A 17833-nucleotide genomic window follows, 5' to 3' on the forward strand; every position below is an offset into this window, starting at 1 on the left:
CTCCCAGGTGGGCTGCAGTCCCCACTCCTTCATTGCCCTTCCCAAAAGCACAGACTACCGCAGCCACCCCGGCACATTCACTTGCTTTCAAATGTCCCTTTCAGCGTGGATTTTGGTGAGTTGCTTGGCTGCCTTGTATTAAGCGGTCTGTGAGCCCCACCATTTATACACACACACAACCTGTGTTGTTTTTGCAGATCTATTGCTTTTTTCCTGCCTCGTAGAGAGCCGTGTGCATTTTTCTGCATGAGACATATTTAAAACTGAAAATAAAAATAACACATTAATCTTTTCCTTCCTCTGCATCCCAGACGAGCAAAACTGTTGGAGTAAACTCAAAACCGTTCCTTAATTTATGGAGAAATGCAGAAGCCTAAATCAAGCTCAGAGACGGTTATATCACAAATTTTCCGTGGAAAAACTTCAGGGAGACCAATTCTGCGAGACGCCGAAAGCGTCGACTTCTTGACCCCCTCTGAACTGCCGCAGACACCTCTTCGCCCCAGGATAAGGGTAAAGAGAATTATCGTTTTCCCTTTGGAAAATGCCACACCACCTAAATGCCAGCACAGCTCTCACGGGTAGCCTCAGGCAGGCTGCCTGCGTGGAGCGCTGCCCCAGTACCCGCAGCACAAGAGGCAGCCGATAGCAGTCACCCCAAAACTGGGCACTGGAGCAGGATGCAGGGGCAAGAAGTAGGATGTAGGAACGCTGTGTGAGGCAGGTTTGAAGTCTCTGAATTTTGTACTAACTCTTTTTTTGTTTTTAATTCAACAAACCGAAACAGGAGCTGCTGCACATCCAGCCTTGGGCAACCAGCTGGGGAGCCACCGCCGAGCACGTGGCAGGGGCCTCTTGGGAAGCCGTCAGCCTGGGTTGTATTGCATTTCTCAGATGTGTCCTGTAATTGTTCCTGCACTGGGAAGGACATAAATATCCCACCAGAGCAGAGCCTGGGAGCTGCTGGAGCGGCGGTGCAGGGAAGGGGATGGGGACGGAGGTGTTACGTGTCCCAGTGCACGGGGCTCCTGGTGCATCGCGTACTCGCCAGGCACCTTGGCAGCGCTGCCATATACAAACCCGCTCATCTAACAGGAGAAACAGGCCAGGAGCATGGCAAATGTTTTTTTTCTGTCTGTTCTCCAGCCTCTCCGTGTGTTTCATCAGGAAGAACAAGACAGGAGCCCTGGACGTGGCAGGGCTGTGACGGTGGCTGCTCTGTCATGCTCCACGCCAGCTCGGGGGCACGCGAGCTGCGGAAATACAACCACAACACCGCTGTGCTACATCTTGTTTCAAAAAAACCCCAATTTGTTAAGAGAAATCCCGCACCGAGTGACCGATTCTGGTCCATTAAAATATGTAAACAGAGGGCCCTGCTGCTTAGCTGTCACGTATGCTGATAGCCTCTACATCAAAGGCAATTCTCTCCCCTGGCTGCGCTATCACGTAACCTCATCAGAAGACGAACAGCCTCCTTACCCCCAAACATTTCCCAATTTGCATTTAGATTGTTCAGAGGAAGACGCTTCCCGGCTCCCTCAGACAAAACCCGGTTGTCATTTAGCACAGCGGCAGCCAATTTACGTTCCCATTAATGCGGATCCCAGGCAATTATACGGGGAGGGGAGGGGGGAGACCCTAACAGATTGCCCCCCACCCCTGTGCCTGCTCGGTTTATTGCCAAGCGGGCAGCTGCGGGGCAAATTGGATGCACCCGTGAAGAGGAGCAACTTAATGCTCTTCTGCTACTGCTTTGGGGGGACGGAAGGTGTGGGGTGGACCTCGTGCATGCCTCGAGTCCCTCTGCAGCATCGCCAGCTGGGAGAGACTCAAAAAAGTGCTGAAAATCCCTTTCTGTGACTTCCTCGCTGAGCCCATGGGATGCTGAGTGATAAGGGTGCAAGGGGAGAGGCTCACCTGCAGCAGAGCTGCCCCTATAACTACGGGGGGAAGAGGAGCCCAGTGCCAGCCCCTGCCTGGTGGCCTGGCTCGGGTGGCTGAGAAAAAACAAGTGGGTTTCTGTGGGTGGGGGAGACACCCACGCTCCAGTAATTGGAAATCCATCTGTGGCCGCTTGGAAAGTTATTTTTGCTACATGAAAGGCTGGGATGTGAGGACAGGGCCTTCTCCAGACTGTATCACCTCTTGGCTCTCCTGCTAGGACAGCTCATTTATTTGGCTTGGCAGCGGCGCGCCGAGCTGCGGGTCTGCCAGGTTCACCATGTTGTAAGGAGCTGCTGATGTCAGGAAGAGCTTTTGGATGCAGGAAAGCCCCGCAGATGTTGTCCAGGTGGTTCTGCTCTCCACAAGCAGTTTCGGCCCAGCCAAGCCGCATTACAACTTTATGATGATTATTTTTCTGTTGAAACCCGGCTGGAATCGCGTCGCACGCTGGGGCAGGAGCAAAGCGCGAGGTGCGGGGCCGGGGCTCAGCGAGGTACGTGGCCTCGGAAAGTAGCTGGCCTGCTCCTCCCGATGGCATTTTGCACCGTCCTGTGGGTCAAACCGGGCAGCTGGCGAGGCTAAACAGGAGGGAAAGCTGCTGCATCCCCACGTTTTAATTCCTGCGTTTCCCACGTTTTAATTTTTTTGACTCAGGAGCCAGGTCTGCAGGTTCCCCGGCTGTACTCAGCCCTGGGGACACACGGGGCACGCTGCCAGCACGTTGCCTGTGCCCATGCAGGGGTCTTCTTCTTCTTCTTCTTCTTCTTCTGCCCATCAACCTTCTCAGTCTGAGGGTTGAAGGCTGCTGAGGTCCTTGAAAACGCCCTGAGCACCTCCAGGGATGGGGCAGCCACAGCTTCTCTGGGCAGCCTGTGCCCGTGCCTCAGCACCCTCTGAGTGAAGAAATTATCTCTAATGAAGAGAGAAACCTCAATCGAGTTGCCTTAATGTTTATTTTATTTAAAGAATCAGAAACACAGTCATTGTAGTTCATTTGTACTCATATCCGCCAACATTTCCTAAACCACATTAACATTCATGTATAACAAAACATTTTCTGAGCTGTGCAAAGTCCAAACAATTCGTTCAATCACTTGAACCCACTTCTAGAACAGCAAACCTGGCATTTTACAGACTGAGGCCACCAGAAGGATTCTTCCCCTTTCCCTCCCTGTTGCAGGAGATGCAAATCTCCTTCCCCTTCCCCTTGTAAGACAGGTAGAAGTTAGACCACAGTACAAGTCAAACCTCTCTCAGCCCAGGACTTTCCAAATGGCACTGGGTCACGTTTCCGTATCACGGATCTGTATTTTGTTCTGCACTTGTGCTCCCTGCATGGAAGTGATTTGTCCAGGAAGATTACTCAATAACCCGAAGTGTGATGCTAAGCAGTAAACAGGGGCCAGAAAACAGCTGTGATCCAAACAGATCTCCCCCCCCCCAGCCCCAACTATTTTTCCTTGCAGGAGGTATGAAGGGAAGGGTTGTTGTCCATTAAAAAACCCACCATCCTCCCCTGCAGAATAGATATTAAAGCACTGATTTCACGACACAACATCTGCGTGTTTCCCTTTATCTTCTCACATACCAACTTTTGTCCTGCTAGAGTTAAGCGTTAAAAGGTGGAAATCTGGAACCATTTTAGATCTGGCTAAACACAATAGGCAGCAACCAAGCCGTCATCCTGTTCTGTTTTGCTGCGTGTAGTAAATGCACCCATGGAACAGAATTTTAAAAGAACTTTAACCGCTGTAAGTTGTCAGAAAAATCTCCCCGCCTCTGACGGAGCTAACCCAGAATTTTTATTGGACTCAATAACACGCATTTTGGCATTTCCAACTCGCTAACTGTGCAGTTTCCTGTTTGAGGTGCAGCGATACCAATTGTGATTTGGACCAAATAAACGGACTGATATGGCTCTATTCTCAAGCAAGTCTTTCCAGAAGACATTTCTTCAATCTCTTAGAGGTTATGAAAAGGCAATTTCCTCTCAACAGTAACTAAACTTTTAGTGGCTGACTCATTACAATCTGGAATACGAACAAATGCGGCAACGTTGAATATAAAAAGAAACATCCTGAAAATAATGCCTCCCTGTTCGAAGGTGCTATACTTGGCCATGGACTGTGTTTCTGGAATCTGTTTGTTACGTGTGACAGCAAGAAGAAACTTATTTTACAGAGAACAAAGTCACAGAGCTGAACTTAAATAGGAACCTTCACTTACACGTTTTTTGATATGTACTAGTATACACGGCTTGAATGAAAAAAAAAACTTACACCTTCACATATGAAATACTGGCAACGTAGTAATGATGATCACCCACTGGGCCTCTTCCTTTTAATAAGATCATCTCCAGGTTACAGTGCCTCCAACATGCTTTTAAATGGCCACCACATGTTGGCTTTGGCGAAGAGCCAGCCGCCGGGAAAGGCAAGGTACAGATACAGCTAAGAAAATTCTTTCATCACATTTCATTCACCAAGAGCTGATTTCTTTTTAAATACTCTCACAATTACATTATTGAATTTTTCTCATTCTGCTTCATAGGAATAACTGACTAAACTCGCTTTACATTTATTGCACCTTTAAGTCCCTGGTAGATGGAAGCTCATATTGCCTGATACGATTTGTATTGTAGCTTGACTGTGTTAAGAAATTGAACAGTCTCCAAAAACTGTACATCTCTACAGTAAGAAATCGTGTGTCGGTAATGCTAATTACAGCCGTCGCAGATCAGCTCTCATCTCCGTGATGCAACAACAGAGGAAAACTCCAAGGTCCCTGCGCGTGCTAGAACCTGCAGTGTTCTTCTTATTGCCATGAAAAAGTCAATTAAAGCGACTCCTCCGCGAATTGCTTCCAATTCTGGAGTAATTATCACTCTCCAGACAGAATGCTGTGCTTCAGCGTGGGTCTTCAGACACTATAAATATGCAAGAGAGAGCGAGCGTGTGCATATTGCACGGGCACGCTCCTCCAGGTATATTTATCAGTGACCAAGCAGCTTTTTCTCTTTTCCTCTATGAAGCATGAACAGTCTGATCTCGTTCTTCAGGTACACTTCTGATTTTGTATGTTGAATGCAAGCTTTGTTGCAGCCTCTCTGTTTAACCAAACCGAATCTTGAACAATTAAAAAAAATAGCACCAGATGTATGAAAAAGAGGAAATGTCTGATCTAGTAGGAATATATATAAAGTATAACAATTCTTACAGTAAAAAGGTACGTCATTACAAAAAAGCAATGGAAAGTGATACGGAAGGACACAACTCCATGCTGCATATAATAAGGGCAGAAGACAGGCAAAAGGGATTCTGCTTGAATAACCACAGTTTCATGGTGGAGCCAAACTTCCTCCAGGATCTCCCCGGTGCAAACGCCGGGACACATTGGATGATAGGGGACTCTGAGCACTGACACACTTACCGACAAACTCACGCAGCATCTCTCTGAGGTATATAGAAGGCATGACGTTAACGTTTTGGACTCCTTCTTCTTTCTTGCATGACGACGCGCAAATCTTTAGTCGTGATTTTTTATTTATTTATTTATTTTTATTCCACCCTCCCCTCCCTCTTTTTCCGTCAAGAAAAAACAAAATCCCAGTTTAAGAGCTTCCTAGCACACCTCCGTGAACTCTCAAATCCATCTTGCATAGGCCAGTAATAAGAACACTGCAGCTCTGACAAATAAGTTACAGCAATATAACAACTTTCCTCTTAATTTTTTTTTTCATTCTTTCTTTCTTTCTTTCTTTTTTTTTTTTTTTAAAGATATTTTCTCTATAATTTACACAAAGGGATAACAGCCGGAGTTCGGGTCACGTACAGTCCGGATGGGCGTCCTTTCAGTCTGTGATTCCAGGTGGAAGGCACTACTTCAACATACCACTGTATGCACCGCGCGCGGGTTCAGAAGCACAGCGGGGCGCTGCGTCTCCAGAGCTGTAGACTGAAGGGCCTGGGGGAGTCTTTGGAAATAAAAATGGCAGTGGTTATCAGTCCAGTTTCCCTTTGCTGTCTCTCCTTGTGCTATGCAGTTTCCCCTGACAGCTCCTCCAGCCCGGAGAGCCGTGCTCCGTGCTCAGAAGCTCTCTACAAAGCTCCCGGGGAAGAGGCCCGTCCTGCCGTTCCTCTGTAGCGTCCCTTTGTACCAGCCGTCCTCCCGCTTCTTGTGCACAAACACAATGTCTCCTTCCTTCAGTTCGATCTCCGCCTCGCTCTGCGGCGGGTAGGGAACCACAACGCGGTACCTTTGGAAACAAAAAAGGCAAAGAGGGTGTCAGACACAGCCCCCGACCCCGACCTGTGGTGCGGGGCTGCCATGTCGCAAGAGATGGGCGGGCATGGCCGGGCCTGCACCTTGTCCCCTCCTCAGCTTGTTTGGCACCATCCTGAGCCCCTCAGCACCTCCTGGGCTGGATGTGAGGGGCTGTGTGGACAGACAGGGTGTCTGTCAGACCCCTCAACCCCATTGAGGGCCCCCTGGGGGGTTCCCCAGGGATGTGACTGGGAGGGATGCATCCCCAGGGAGAGAGATGCGTGCCAGCCCCTGCTTGGCTGCTGGGAGCCTTTTGCCTCTTTCTGGTGCCGACCTGTAAAGTGAGATCTGTAAGGCAGCCTGGCTTTCATGCTGCTTTTGCTGCTAATGAAGTGTCAGCGCCAGCAGCTGCCTGAAAACCCATGTCAGGCCGGCCTGCTCCGGGACAGAGAAAGGAGCTGGCTTCCTCCTCCCCTCCTGCGCCCCATTCCTCAGCCCGGCGGCCCCAGGGGCTGCTGCTAGCTCGGCCAGGAAGAGCTTCAGGACATGGGAAGATTTGTAATTGGGAAAAATAAAAAAAAACTGGCTGTGTTTCGAGGCAGAAACATCACCTCGCCTCTCCCTCCCCCGCTTCCTGCGAACCAGAAACCTTGAGGAAAAATACGTTTGGGAACATCAGTAAGTCAGGTTTTCTCCAAGCAGTTGTGTCTGAGGCAGCTACATTTTCTACTAAAACTCAATATCATGGGAAGATTGGTGGCCAGATCGACCAGAGGCTTTGCTGGGACGTGCTCTGGAGCCGGATGGTGACAGCAGGACGGTGCTGCCACATGCCTGGAGCGACAGCCTCGCTCACTGCCGCATCCCTCCATCCCAAACGGGACTTGGCAGGGCTCTGGCAGACTGCCTTCGGTATCAGCAGAGCAGCCAGAGCACTTCACATTTGTCTTCTTGCTGTGAATGTGCTTTGGGTCCCTCAAACCCAAAGGGAAACTAAACTGGAAAGATGTGAAATTGCTTTCGAAGCCTCTCCAAACCAAGAGGGAGCCCTACCCAGGCCCTTTTACACCGGCGTACTTGTGAGCAGAGCTGGGAACTCACTCTGCCTCACTCTTCTTCCTTCTCAGCACGTGTACTTTCACGGTCCTCTGGCGTTTGCTTAACAATCAATACCTGTCTTGCTAATTGCAACGTAATGAATATGGTACGATAGTTGCCAATTGATTATCTAAAGCTTATCTCCTGAGGATTAATATTTCCACAACCGCTGGATGGCCGCTGATGCCCCAGTCAAGCTTTTACCAGGCAAGCATTTATTTAAAATAATATCCTGTCTTTTAGGACTGAGTTTGACATGCTCTGAAGGATCTGGAGCACTCCCTGCAGCCATTCCCTGTGAGGTGGTACCAAGGCAAGGGGTTACAGAACCAGAGAATCCCAGAATCCCAGAATCATCTAGGTTGGAAGAGACCTCCAAGATCCCAGAGTCCAACCTCTGACCTAACACTAACAGTCCTCCACTAAACCATATCACTGAGCTCTACATCTAAACGTCTTTTAAAGACCTCCAGGGATGGAGACTCCACCACTTCCCTGGGCAGCCCATTCCAGTGCCTCACAACCCTTTCGGTAAAGAAGTTCTTCCTAATATCCAACATAACTTGGTTGTTGAGTGGCAGCTGCTGGTTTTCTTTGCAGACATTTCTCAAGTAGCTAGTGACCGCTGTTCTGAAGCTAGGGACCCCGTTTTGACATGACTGTGAAAATACCAGATTTGGTTACATGTTTGGACACCTCCACGGCCAAACGTCCTGTTACTTGGAAACACGTTCAATTCCATTTGGAGTGGGGGTTCTGTTCAAAAACCTGATTACAGCCTCATTAACTTGACAGGGCAATAGTGTCGTGTGGGAAATGGGTTTGTTTGAGTGCCATCAAAAATCTGTTGGTCACCTCCATCAATAAATCTCATTGTCACTTCCTTTCTCTGCGGAAAAGCAAATAACGGAGGTTGAAAAGTGTGCTGCTGGCTGGCTGCAGGAAAACGGTCTATCACGCTATCATCTGTGGAACCGCTACACTTACATCGTGAGGCTTTGCCAATTACAGCCATTATGCAAATGAATGCACACATTATTTCAAACACTCCGCTGCAGTGTTGATTAATTAAATTATCAGAGTGGAACAATTTTAGCTAAGACGACGCCAAGTTTCAGATCTCACAACTCCACGTACAACCGGAGCTCTGCTCCGGGATCTCGAAAGGCTCTGAGGAAGAGGAGGGCTGGAACAGCAAAAGGTTGTGTCTGGTGCAGGGTCCCCCAAAAACCCACCTGTGACTGCCAACACCTCAGGTCATACCTTAAGTGCACGGCCAACCTTTTAAAGGCAGGCTGGGCCCTAGGAGTGATGAGTTGGCCGTCCCTAAATGGTTCACATTTGAAGGGAGGTGACCGCGCTCCATAAGAATGTGCCCATCTTCATAAAAGGGATCCTCAGAGCATTTCCTTGGAGAGTTAAAAAAAATAAATCCCAGTCACTGCCTTACAAAACGAAGCACTCCTTCCCATTTAAGGAAACCCCAAACGCTACGGTTTAAATTTAATTAACTACGGTACCTCCTAGGATAACACCGAAGTGTTTTTGATGGAATAAGGAAATCTTAGACACAAAAGCCCTTGCAAATCGGTTAAGAAGTCCTCCGTGGGAGACAAAAAAAATATAAAATAAAATAAGATGCTTGCATTTTTGTTTCCCTTGAGAGGCTTTTGAAGCAGTGCCGGGGAGAGCCAGAGCAATCAAGGTTGCAGTGTGCAGAAAAAAATGATCAGACGGCAGGGCTGCCAGCAAGGGGCTCGCAGGCACCATAGATCGCTCCTGTCAGAGCATGTGCTGCCACTCTGAAACCTCCAGGTGGCATTTCAGCCTAGTTTTTTTTTTTTTTTCTCTAGAGCTTAACTCATGTATTAGCCATACATATATGCAAATACATAGATTAGCCGTCTTTTCTGGCAGAAAAGACCTTTTTCTCTTCCCCCCCCCCAAGACGTTCTCCCTCGCTCCCAAAAAGGCAGTCCTCTCTGCTTCTATTTATATCTCCACTTTCCATTTCCCTTTTTGTCCCCTTGTCTTTGAGAAGCTGCAATAAAATTGCAGGTTTCCTCACATCATGCTGCCTCCTGGCATTTCAGATGGATCTCAGAGACATCCCATTTTTGTCGAGGTCACGCTATACCTCTAATTCACCAACTTTTCAAAACGCTAAGTGGCTGGGCACCAACCACGATTGCAAGTGTGGCAAGCACCTCTGCCTATTATTAACGACGTTGGGTATTTTCTGCTGCAAATTGTACCTTCAGACAGTCATAACTCTGCCACAGGCTGACCATTTCATCCCAAACTCTCCACAATGTCAGGCTGAGGGTCCCACGTGCAGCCTGGATGGTCCCATCACTTCGAGGGAGAACGTCAGGGTATTTTTGCAGTGCCAGCAGGACGCAGGTGAGGGCTTTCCCAAACTGCTATCGCCTCCCTATACTCGGAGAGCTGAGGAAAAACAGGACCATGATGGAAACTGGGAGCCCTGAGATGAGGTGTGGACCTGCCTGCTGAGAGGGAAGCTGTGCTGAGCTGAGCACATAAGGGAAGAGACGTGTGGCTGCCGAAGCCACCTCATCCTCTGCAGAGGCTGGAAGATGCCAAGCCAGTGACCCCGGATAAATTCACTGAGTAGTGCAGGTGTGAGGCGAGTGGATTCTCCGACTCCTCCAGCTGCAGAGCCTCGTGCCACACTTTCCACAGAGCGAGACTCATCTCATGCATTTTAGCAGCGTGGGAGGCAGTTGTCTGGTCTGAATTACTCACGCGGGCTCCTCTGCCAGTGCACGCAGACAGGCATTGAGCAGCATTGATCAGAACTGATCGGTAATTAAGGGCTGAGCTCAGGCCTGAACACTGAAGGGGGAAAAAAACAAAAAACAAGTATCTGCTCACTGAGTCAATATGTGCATCCAGTACAATGATGGAGGCACAGAGATTTACAAAATAGGGGTACAATAAGGCAAATTAGGACTGCAGGGCTAACCTCCACTCTGGAAATATTGCAGGATTCAATTCCTGAGGTGGCTAATTCCAGTTCCCCAGTCCTGAGGCAGGTGACCCTAGTTGGAGAAGCACCTAACCATGTGTACACGTGTTTGGTTAGAACACACTCCCGGGGTCACTTCTCTGGTATCGCTTTCCAGGAAAGAAGCACGCCCTTCCTTTGCTTTCCCTTCTGGCAAAGACATACGTGCACGCCGAAATTGAAGTCAATGGGTGCTGAGCACATGCTTGAATGCTCCCTTGAATTGAGAGCTCGATTTCTAACGTGGCACTGATTTGTAGGGAGGACACAGGGGAACACGGAGGGGGCTATTTTAAAGGTCAGACTCACTGCTCCTATTTTATTCTGCAGTGCTGCTGTGGCCACAACGTGCTCGAAGGCTCCCCGAAAACCACGCGAACACCGCGTGGGTGTGCCGGTCGTGACGGCAGGGCCGGCCATAAAAGCTTCATCAGAGAATGAGTGCCAGTCCCTACGAAAGAGTCAACAACGCGTGACATGTTTCACTCAGGTTCGCATTTGGGAACGGTGCCAGCCAGCCAGGGGGACACGGCTCAGGAATGCACCTGCTCTCCTGCTCCTCTCCGGGAGCATCTTCTTGAAGGGGGTGGCAGGGAAAAGAAAAGATAAATAAAATAAAATAAAATAAAATAAAATAAAATAAAATAAAATAAAATAAAATAAAATAAAATAAAATAAAATAAAATAAAATAAAATAAAATAAAGTAAATAAAAAAGCTGCAATGAGGGCCATGTCATGCACCTCCCAATGGTGCTAGTGGCACGGCTGCTTGTCCTTGACCAGTAGCCTGGCCGTGGCGAGTGCCGGAGACGCCGGGCAGCCTGCAGGGGAGAAGTAGCGGTGCTCTGCTGCCTGTGTGAGCCCCGTTCGAATGCCGTAAATATGAAGGAATGTGCTACTCCTTCCAACCTTCCCGTGCTCCGTTTCTGTGCGCACAGATGGGCGTTGGGGGACAGAAAGCCAAGTACAGCTAAGTGCGCTGAAATGCTCCGCAGCTTTTTAAAATTTCATCCAGCATCTGAATCTGTTTATCTAACCTTTTTTTTTTTTTTTTTTTCTTTTTCCTTTTCCTCCCCTCCCTTTTCTTTCTCGGAGAATTGCTCCTACTGTGCAGATGAAATGCACCAAAATGCAAACAAGCGAAATGTGGAGCTGAGTGATGTTGAATGCAAGTTCCTCCGCTGCCAGATGTGAAGAGAACAAGTGGTTTGAAAACCGTAATTTGTTTTAAAAAAAATATAATTTGGTACTTCTGAGCAATTTGATGATTTAATGAGCACAGATGGATGTGGGATGAATTTCTAAGAGACAAGTGTTTAATGTATCTGCTCAGATTATTCCAGGACTAAGCATTATCCTTCCTAGTGCATGAAGGTAATTAATATTTCCCATTATGGGCATGAAAAAGCCCATACGATCAGTTAAGGAACGCAGATACACCAATGATATGGAAGTTAATTCATAAATCAATTAAAGCATCTTGCCTGCTGTGTATAATTAGGGTTACTTCAATTATAGCTTATTTTCAGATTTAAGACTCAGGAATCAAAACGCTTAAAACCGGAGGAAGTTCCTCCCCACCATATACTGCAAGCGGAAGGCTTTGCACAGTCGTAGCAGCCTGCATCTATTTGCTCCTCATCCCAGCAAGGCTGAGCAGACGCAGCTAACTCGTGTCCCTCCGGCTCCATCCTGTTTCACTCCAGCTGCTTATAATTGCCATTAGTTGAACGTCTCACTGTCAGGGCCCTCCAGAGCTGAAATGAGAAATTTGTAGGATACGGGGCTGGCCCTGGCGTGTTAAATAAGGTGTCGCCAGGGAATAATGCTCCTCCCGGCTTCTTCTCATGGCTAGGTTTAACTAAAGGTGCAGCATTCCACTGATGTAGTTACGCCGGTGCTAAATCTGGTTTATATTGATTTAGCTTTTCTTATAGCATTAATCTAAACTGATGTAGACCAAATTAAGTGTGCCTAAATAGGGATTGGTTTTTCACTCTTTTCACTAAATTGGTTTTTCATGGATTTTAAGGGCAAGAGACTACTCTGATAGTGTGCTCTTGCTGCCTTCATTACAGCGCTGAAGGACTTGCCTGTATTTATTTCTGCTTCAAGCCTAATAGCTGTGCTTGAACCACCACATCTCTTTCAGACAAAATGCTCAACCCAGAATAAAAATATTCCCATGTCTGCTCCCTTCTTCAGTCTCCTACAGCCTGGTACCAAGCTGTTCCTAAGCCTGCTATTTAACAGATGCAACAAAGATCTGCGTATCACTTCCTAACAGCACATTGTTTTAAATTTTCCATTGTTCTTATGATATTCCTCTGAGCTCACTCCATCTTGCCTCAAATTTGGCTCTTCTGAAATATGCTCTTCCTGGGTGTTCTTCTCACCAAAGAGTTGAATTATCTCTGTACCATCATGTCTACCCCCTTCATCACCTTCCTCCCACCTTAATCACACGTCCTGCAGCAGCAAAGACTTTATGTTGGGCAGTGCAAGTCCAAGACCCAACTCTTTTGTTAGGGATTCCCGATCTAGAGTTACATCCAATGCCAAGCAATGAATCAGTCTGCAATCTATGTGGTATCTACTGGTCATCTCTGTACAGTTTGCTCAGCAGGACACTTTGTGGTAACAGGCCAGATGCCTTAGAGAAGTTTAAATATGTCACAGGGTCACTGTTATCATCCCAGCCAAATTTCAACCTGCCTTCAGTGAACACTGTAAGGTGTGGACTGTCCTGTAGCATCCCTTGTGATGCCCTGCATCAGCTGCTCTGTAACCCTGACTAGATTCAGAGTCAGGCTGACCTGTCTGACACATTTCATTTCGCCTCTTTCATACTCTCAGACAAAAATGATTTCTTTCAAATTTCTGCAGCTTTACTGTTGTTCCAAAATTGCTACATGAGAGCCTCATGAGTTTATTAAAATGCTGGGATCCCCTTTAGAAGTGGTATTTGCCACAGAACCCACACCCTTTGGGCTGAGAAAGCACTGCCCTCCTCTCCATTTAGCCACCTGCAGTCAATCTCCAGAGCTGAAAAACCCAACAACCCTTGAGCAAGTCAAACTTGCAGCTCTCCCTGAGGATGGCTGCATGCTCCAGGTGACCCCTGGAGACACCCAGCTTACCTTTCCCGAGGCAAAGGCTTGGGCTCTGGCCGAATAGCTGCCATGGAAGAGAGGGGCTGCCTGGCAGGAGAAGGGATGGAGAAATTCAAATCCAAGGAGCCTGTTTTTCTGTGCAGAGGCTCCAGCCCCATGGCTCCCTGCATTTCGCTCTCGATAGGGCATGAGCCGGCCCTGCCGTGGCTGGAGAGGGAGGAGAGCTCGGGTCCCACTGCCCCTTGTAGGACCCCTTCGATGGCCGCCTGGGGGTCGTGCGTGGGGGACACGGACGGCGGGGAGCGCGACTTCTTTTTCGTTGATGCTCCTGCTAGCAGCTTCAGCAGCCCGCTCTTCTTCTCCTTCTGCAAAGGAACCAAAGGAAATTAGGGCAGTGGGCAGACATCCCTCATCCCTGTTATTCTGCTGGAAAATACCACCGTGTGGCAGGAAACTTCATAAAAGAGTTCAACCTCTTGCTGAAGAGATGCGTCAGACCCTGCATGATTTTTATAACAATGAGAAATCCTGCTACACGTCTACCTCAAGCACAAACAAACACAGAATATTCTTTCCTGCATCTAGAAAGTTTTTTTGGGTGCACTGTGTGCAGAAACTGCCCATCTTCTGGCACAGAGCACGAGGCTCGAGTTGCAACCAGCAATGCTCTGCAGTCATTTTTCCACTTTTTTTTTTTTAACCACACAAGAAGTTTTGTTAAAGGTCTGTTAGGTTTCTCTCTTCTCCATCAGACGTGCAAGGCATTATCCAAGACTATCTTCAGAGACTCGGGGCTGAGAAGTTTGGCTATATTTGATAATTTGTTCTATAATAGGTTCCTGGGGGGGAAAAAGGAAGCGAACCCAGCAACCACAGTGCTCATGGAAAAGGATCTCTCTATCTTTGAGCAGGAACACTGTTTGGAAATATGAGCCAGCAATTTATTTATTCTCTGTAGACAAAATGTCTCATGCGAGGTTTCAAATGATGCTCATTTATGTGCTGACTGCTGAAGTAATTTTTCAAAGCAGCTTTGAAGAATAGGAGGGCTACACTAAAATAAATATAAGCTTTTAGAAGATGCTCAGAGTAGTAAATCTACTTGGAAATGTACTTGGAGCATCTGATATCCCAGCTCCCCAAGTTCTCGTTTGCACTTTTCAGCTGTCACGGACTGATCAGAAAGCAGGAATACCGTAAATGTTAAAATATGGAAGAGCAAAAGCAAAGTGTAGTTGCTATTTCAGAGACAATGTCCGGTGATTTTTGAAGAACACTCTGAGCTATGCTACGTACAGTGCTCTCCTGCATACCACCAGCTCCAGCTATTAAGGGCATTTGTCACTTACAGGTTACTCTACGGATGAAGGGATCCCTCCTGCCAAGATGTTCATCCGGGCAGAACCTGTGGAAGCCAAGGGAGGCTGGCCATATGGCACCGTCAGGTCTAAACCACTGCCTTCATTCCCCTGGATGCACCAGAAAAGCAAGCCAAAGGCCCCCGAGGAGCATCTCCCCTCCCTGTCCAGAAGGCAGCCTTGCAGGAGCTGTGGTAGCTGTGTTCACTGCAACTCACCTGAGGTACCAGAAAATACTTCATGTGTATAAGAGAGTGTTTCTCTCACTCTCTAATTAAGAAATATCGCAGCTGTCATCATTACATCAAATTTTAAAGCTCTTCAGAAACTGCAAACCTCTCCGTTCCCTGTAGCTCACTGAAACAACAGCTCTCGTGATGCCGGCAGCCTGTGTCAATATGGGTTTGAAGGTGTCTAAAGGTCAGTGCCAGCACACAATAGCCCTTGTGGGGCTCTGGAGAAATGGCTATTGTGCAGCAGTGAGCACTCTGAGCCCCTTTAATTGGCAGCTTTGCACATGCAAAGTAACTACAGGAACTAAAGCCCCGTATAATGAACAATTAATATTCCTAGGTGGTAGCAGCTCTTCTCATTTTTGCTCCTGATTTAAATACCCTGGCAAATTTTCATTAGAGAAACCTTGTGTGTCTAACACCACGTAAGGCATAGCAGCCAAAATCTTAGGGAAGAAGGAAACGCATACATCCATGCCCATCTATACATTAAAAAACATTCGGTTTTGTTTACAACAACAGCTTCCAGCCTACGAGGTTAGCTCCGGCATCAGTTTCTACACTGAAGCTCCCATCCCTCGGACAGCAGAGAGCTGTAATGGACTCGCTGATGTACCCGTCCTTCTGCTTTAACAACAGGCAAAAATAAAGAATTGATTTTTCAGCCTCTTCGCATTCAGCCGAGCGTTTTACTAAACTTTCGAGGCTAAGATCTGTGGTCTTCAAAGAGCTAAGATGAAGCACTTCATTTAGAAAACACAGACCTGCTAGTCAAAACCCGAAGAGTCCCATCCTTCCCTCTGTGCCCGTGGGCAAGATATTTGGAGGTGAGCACATACAAAAACACCTTGGGTGCCTGGAGTGCAGACATTACATCCCTCTCTCTGGCTCTGCCAAGTGCTCGCAGCCTCTTCTGGCCTCACACTGCCAAGATCCTCTGCTCAGAGCACTTCAAGCAAGACGAGGACTGTCAGGAGCTGGTAATTTATCGTGATGCCTCTCATGAGAAACAGATTGGGGTTGAACCTGCTGCGATCAGCAGTTCAGCTTGAACCCCTTCATGCCTCCTCCTCCCAGCTGTAAAACGGGAGTAAGTTAAAACCCCTGCTGCCGTGGGAATTCATTAACGCTACGAAGCCACACGTTTCTTTAAGAGCAACTGGTCCCTTTCCATGGCTTCGATACCAAAACGAAAAATAAAAAAAAGGATTTTGGAACGGAATGTTAGGACGCAATCCCAGAAAGGATTTATTGCGAGTGTCCAAGTATTATGAATTCATTTAATATTTAGTGTAATAGCAACCATCCTTCATAAGAAATTAATTTAATATTTATACGGCTGTCCAAGACAGACCTTTCTGCAGCAGTTTTCCCTGTAAATCAACTAAGCGTTAGCGGGCATGAGTGCTGCAGAGAAATCTTCAGCAGACCCTGTGGGTTTTGAAAAGAGAGAAGAAGTTGACAGAAGACAGATCTGATGACTTTCAGGAATTAGGTTTTTCAACAAAAAAGAAAAAAAAAAAAAGATGGTTTCCTTTTTCCATTCACAGGCTGCTGTTATATCGCTTTCTAGGAAATCTGTAATCTACTGAAACAGCTGTGCAATTATTGAGTTTTCTTTGTCTGGTAGCTGCATTTCCAATTGACTGCAAACTATGTTTGACGTCCCTGCCTCCTGAACCCACCAAGGTCAGACCTTTGCATCTGTGCTGATGGATGGATTCACAGCCCTGACAGCCCTTCTCCCATCTCCTGGCTGCTGCCCGCACGTCTAACCGAATTTCAATCAGCACCTTTGTGCTGCTCAGGTTTTATTCGAGGAGGGTCACGGTCAAAAATTTCCAAAACATTAATTTCATAAGGATCAATACCTTAAAAAAAAAAAAAAAAGAAAAGAAAAAAAAAGAAAAAAAGAGAGAAAGAGTGGAAATAGCTTTCAGATAAATCCCAGTTAAGAAAAAAAGGACTGTGAACACAGACAGTATCTGCAGGCCAGAATTTCTTCCTTCCTTCCTTCCTTCTAGGTGGAAATCAGTTGCTGGCAACACATGGATGGGATGGACAACGTTTCTGAGACCCTGAAGCCTTGGGAAACCAGCACTTGGACAGGTACAACTTCCCCTCTATCTGTCTGATCGATGCTCTGTGGGAGCATTTTGAAAAGTGAGTACAGCCTGAGCTCAAGAACTCATGAAAGACTAGATCAGAATTAAAGTCTCAGATATGTAAATGTTGAAATATTTTGCTTCACAGTAATTGGGGATGATTTTTCCCCTCATTAATAACCCCACTTGAAGATAATAACCAGCTCTTCTTTCAGCTTCGGCGATGAGATGAGCACAGAACGCGGCTCCTTGGCTGATGACTGATAATGGAGTCCCGTGTCTGCAAAGTAATAATCATGCCATAATCCAAATACCAATTATACAGCCTGGCTTTATTAATACAAGTCGTCATTTTCTTTCTTTCTTTCCTTTCCTTTTTTTTTTTTTTTCTCTTCCAAACCACCCCAATAAACAGAAAATTCGGCTTTAATTTCTTCATCTGCAGCTCCTAATACTTCATTTCCTACCTATCCAGGCTCATTAAATAAATGAGGAGACCTTGCTGCAGCTGATGGAGAAACTGGCTCCAGCCATTGAAATGAGGTAATTTCTCATGCAACACCAGTTACATCAATAGATAAGAGAGCCAGAGGGAGGAAAAAAAAAATCATTTAAAAATGAAGAAAAGAGAAACAAAACCGCTTAAATGCTGCCCTGAGCCCTAAAGAACCAACGAGGAACTCATCT

General features: G+C 47.0%; 1 protein-coding gene across 1 annotated transcript in view; it reads right to left on the reverse strand.

Annotated features, from left to right (window-relative positions):
- Window positions 1-2886: 2886 nt before the first annotated feature.
- SH3RF3 (SH3 domain containing ring finger 3) overlaps window positions 2887-17833 on the reverse strand; it is a 231352-nt gene continuing 216405 nt past the window's right edge. Inside the window, exons 9-10 of the mRNA XM_082784635.1 lie at window positions 13478-13815; window positions 2887-6202 (exon numbers count right to left, since the gene is read on the reverse strand). Coding sequence (XP_082640761.1) covers window positions 6034-6202; window positions 13478-13815 — 507 coding nt within the window. The 3' untranslated portion in view covers window positions 2887-6033. The remainder of the gene's footprint in view (window positions 6203-13477; window positions 13816-17833) is intronic.

The sequence above is a fragment of the Aythya marila genome, assembly GCF_965140915.1.
Source record: "Aythya marila genome assembly, chromosome: 1".
In the NCBI taxonomy this organism is placed as follows: Eukaryota; Metazoa; Chordata; class Aves; order Anseriformes; family Anatidae; genus Aythya; species Aythya marila.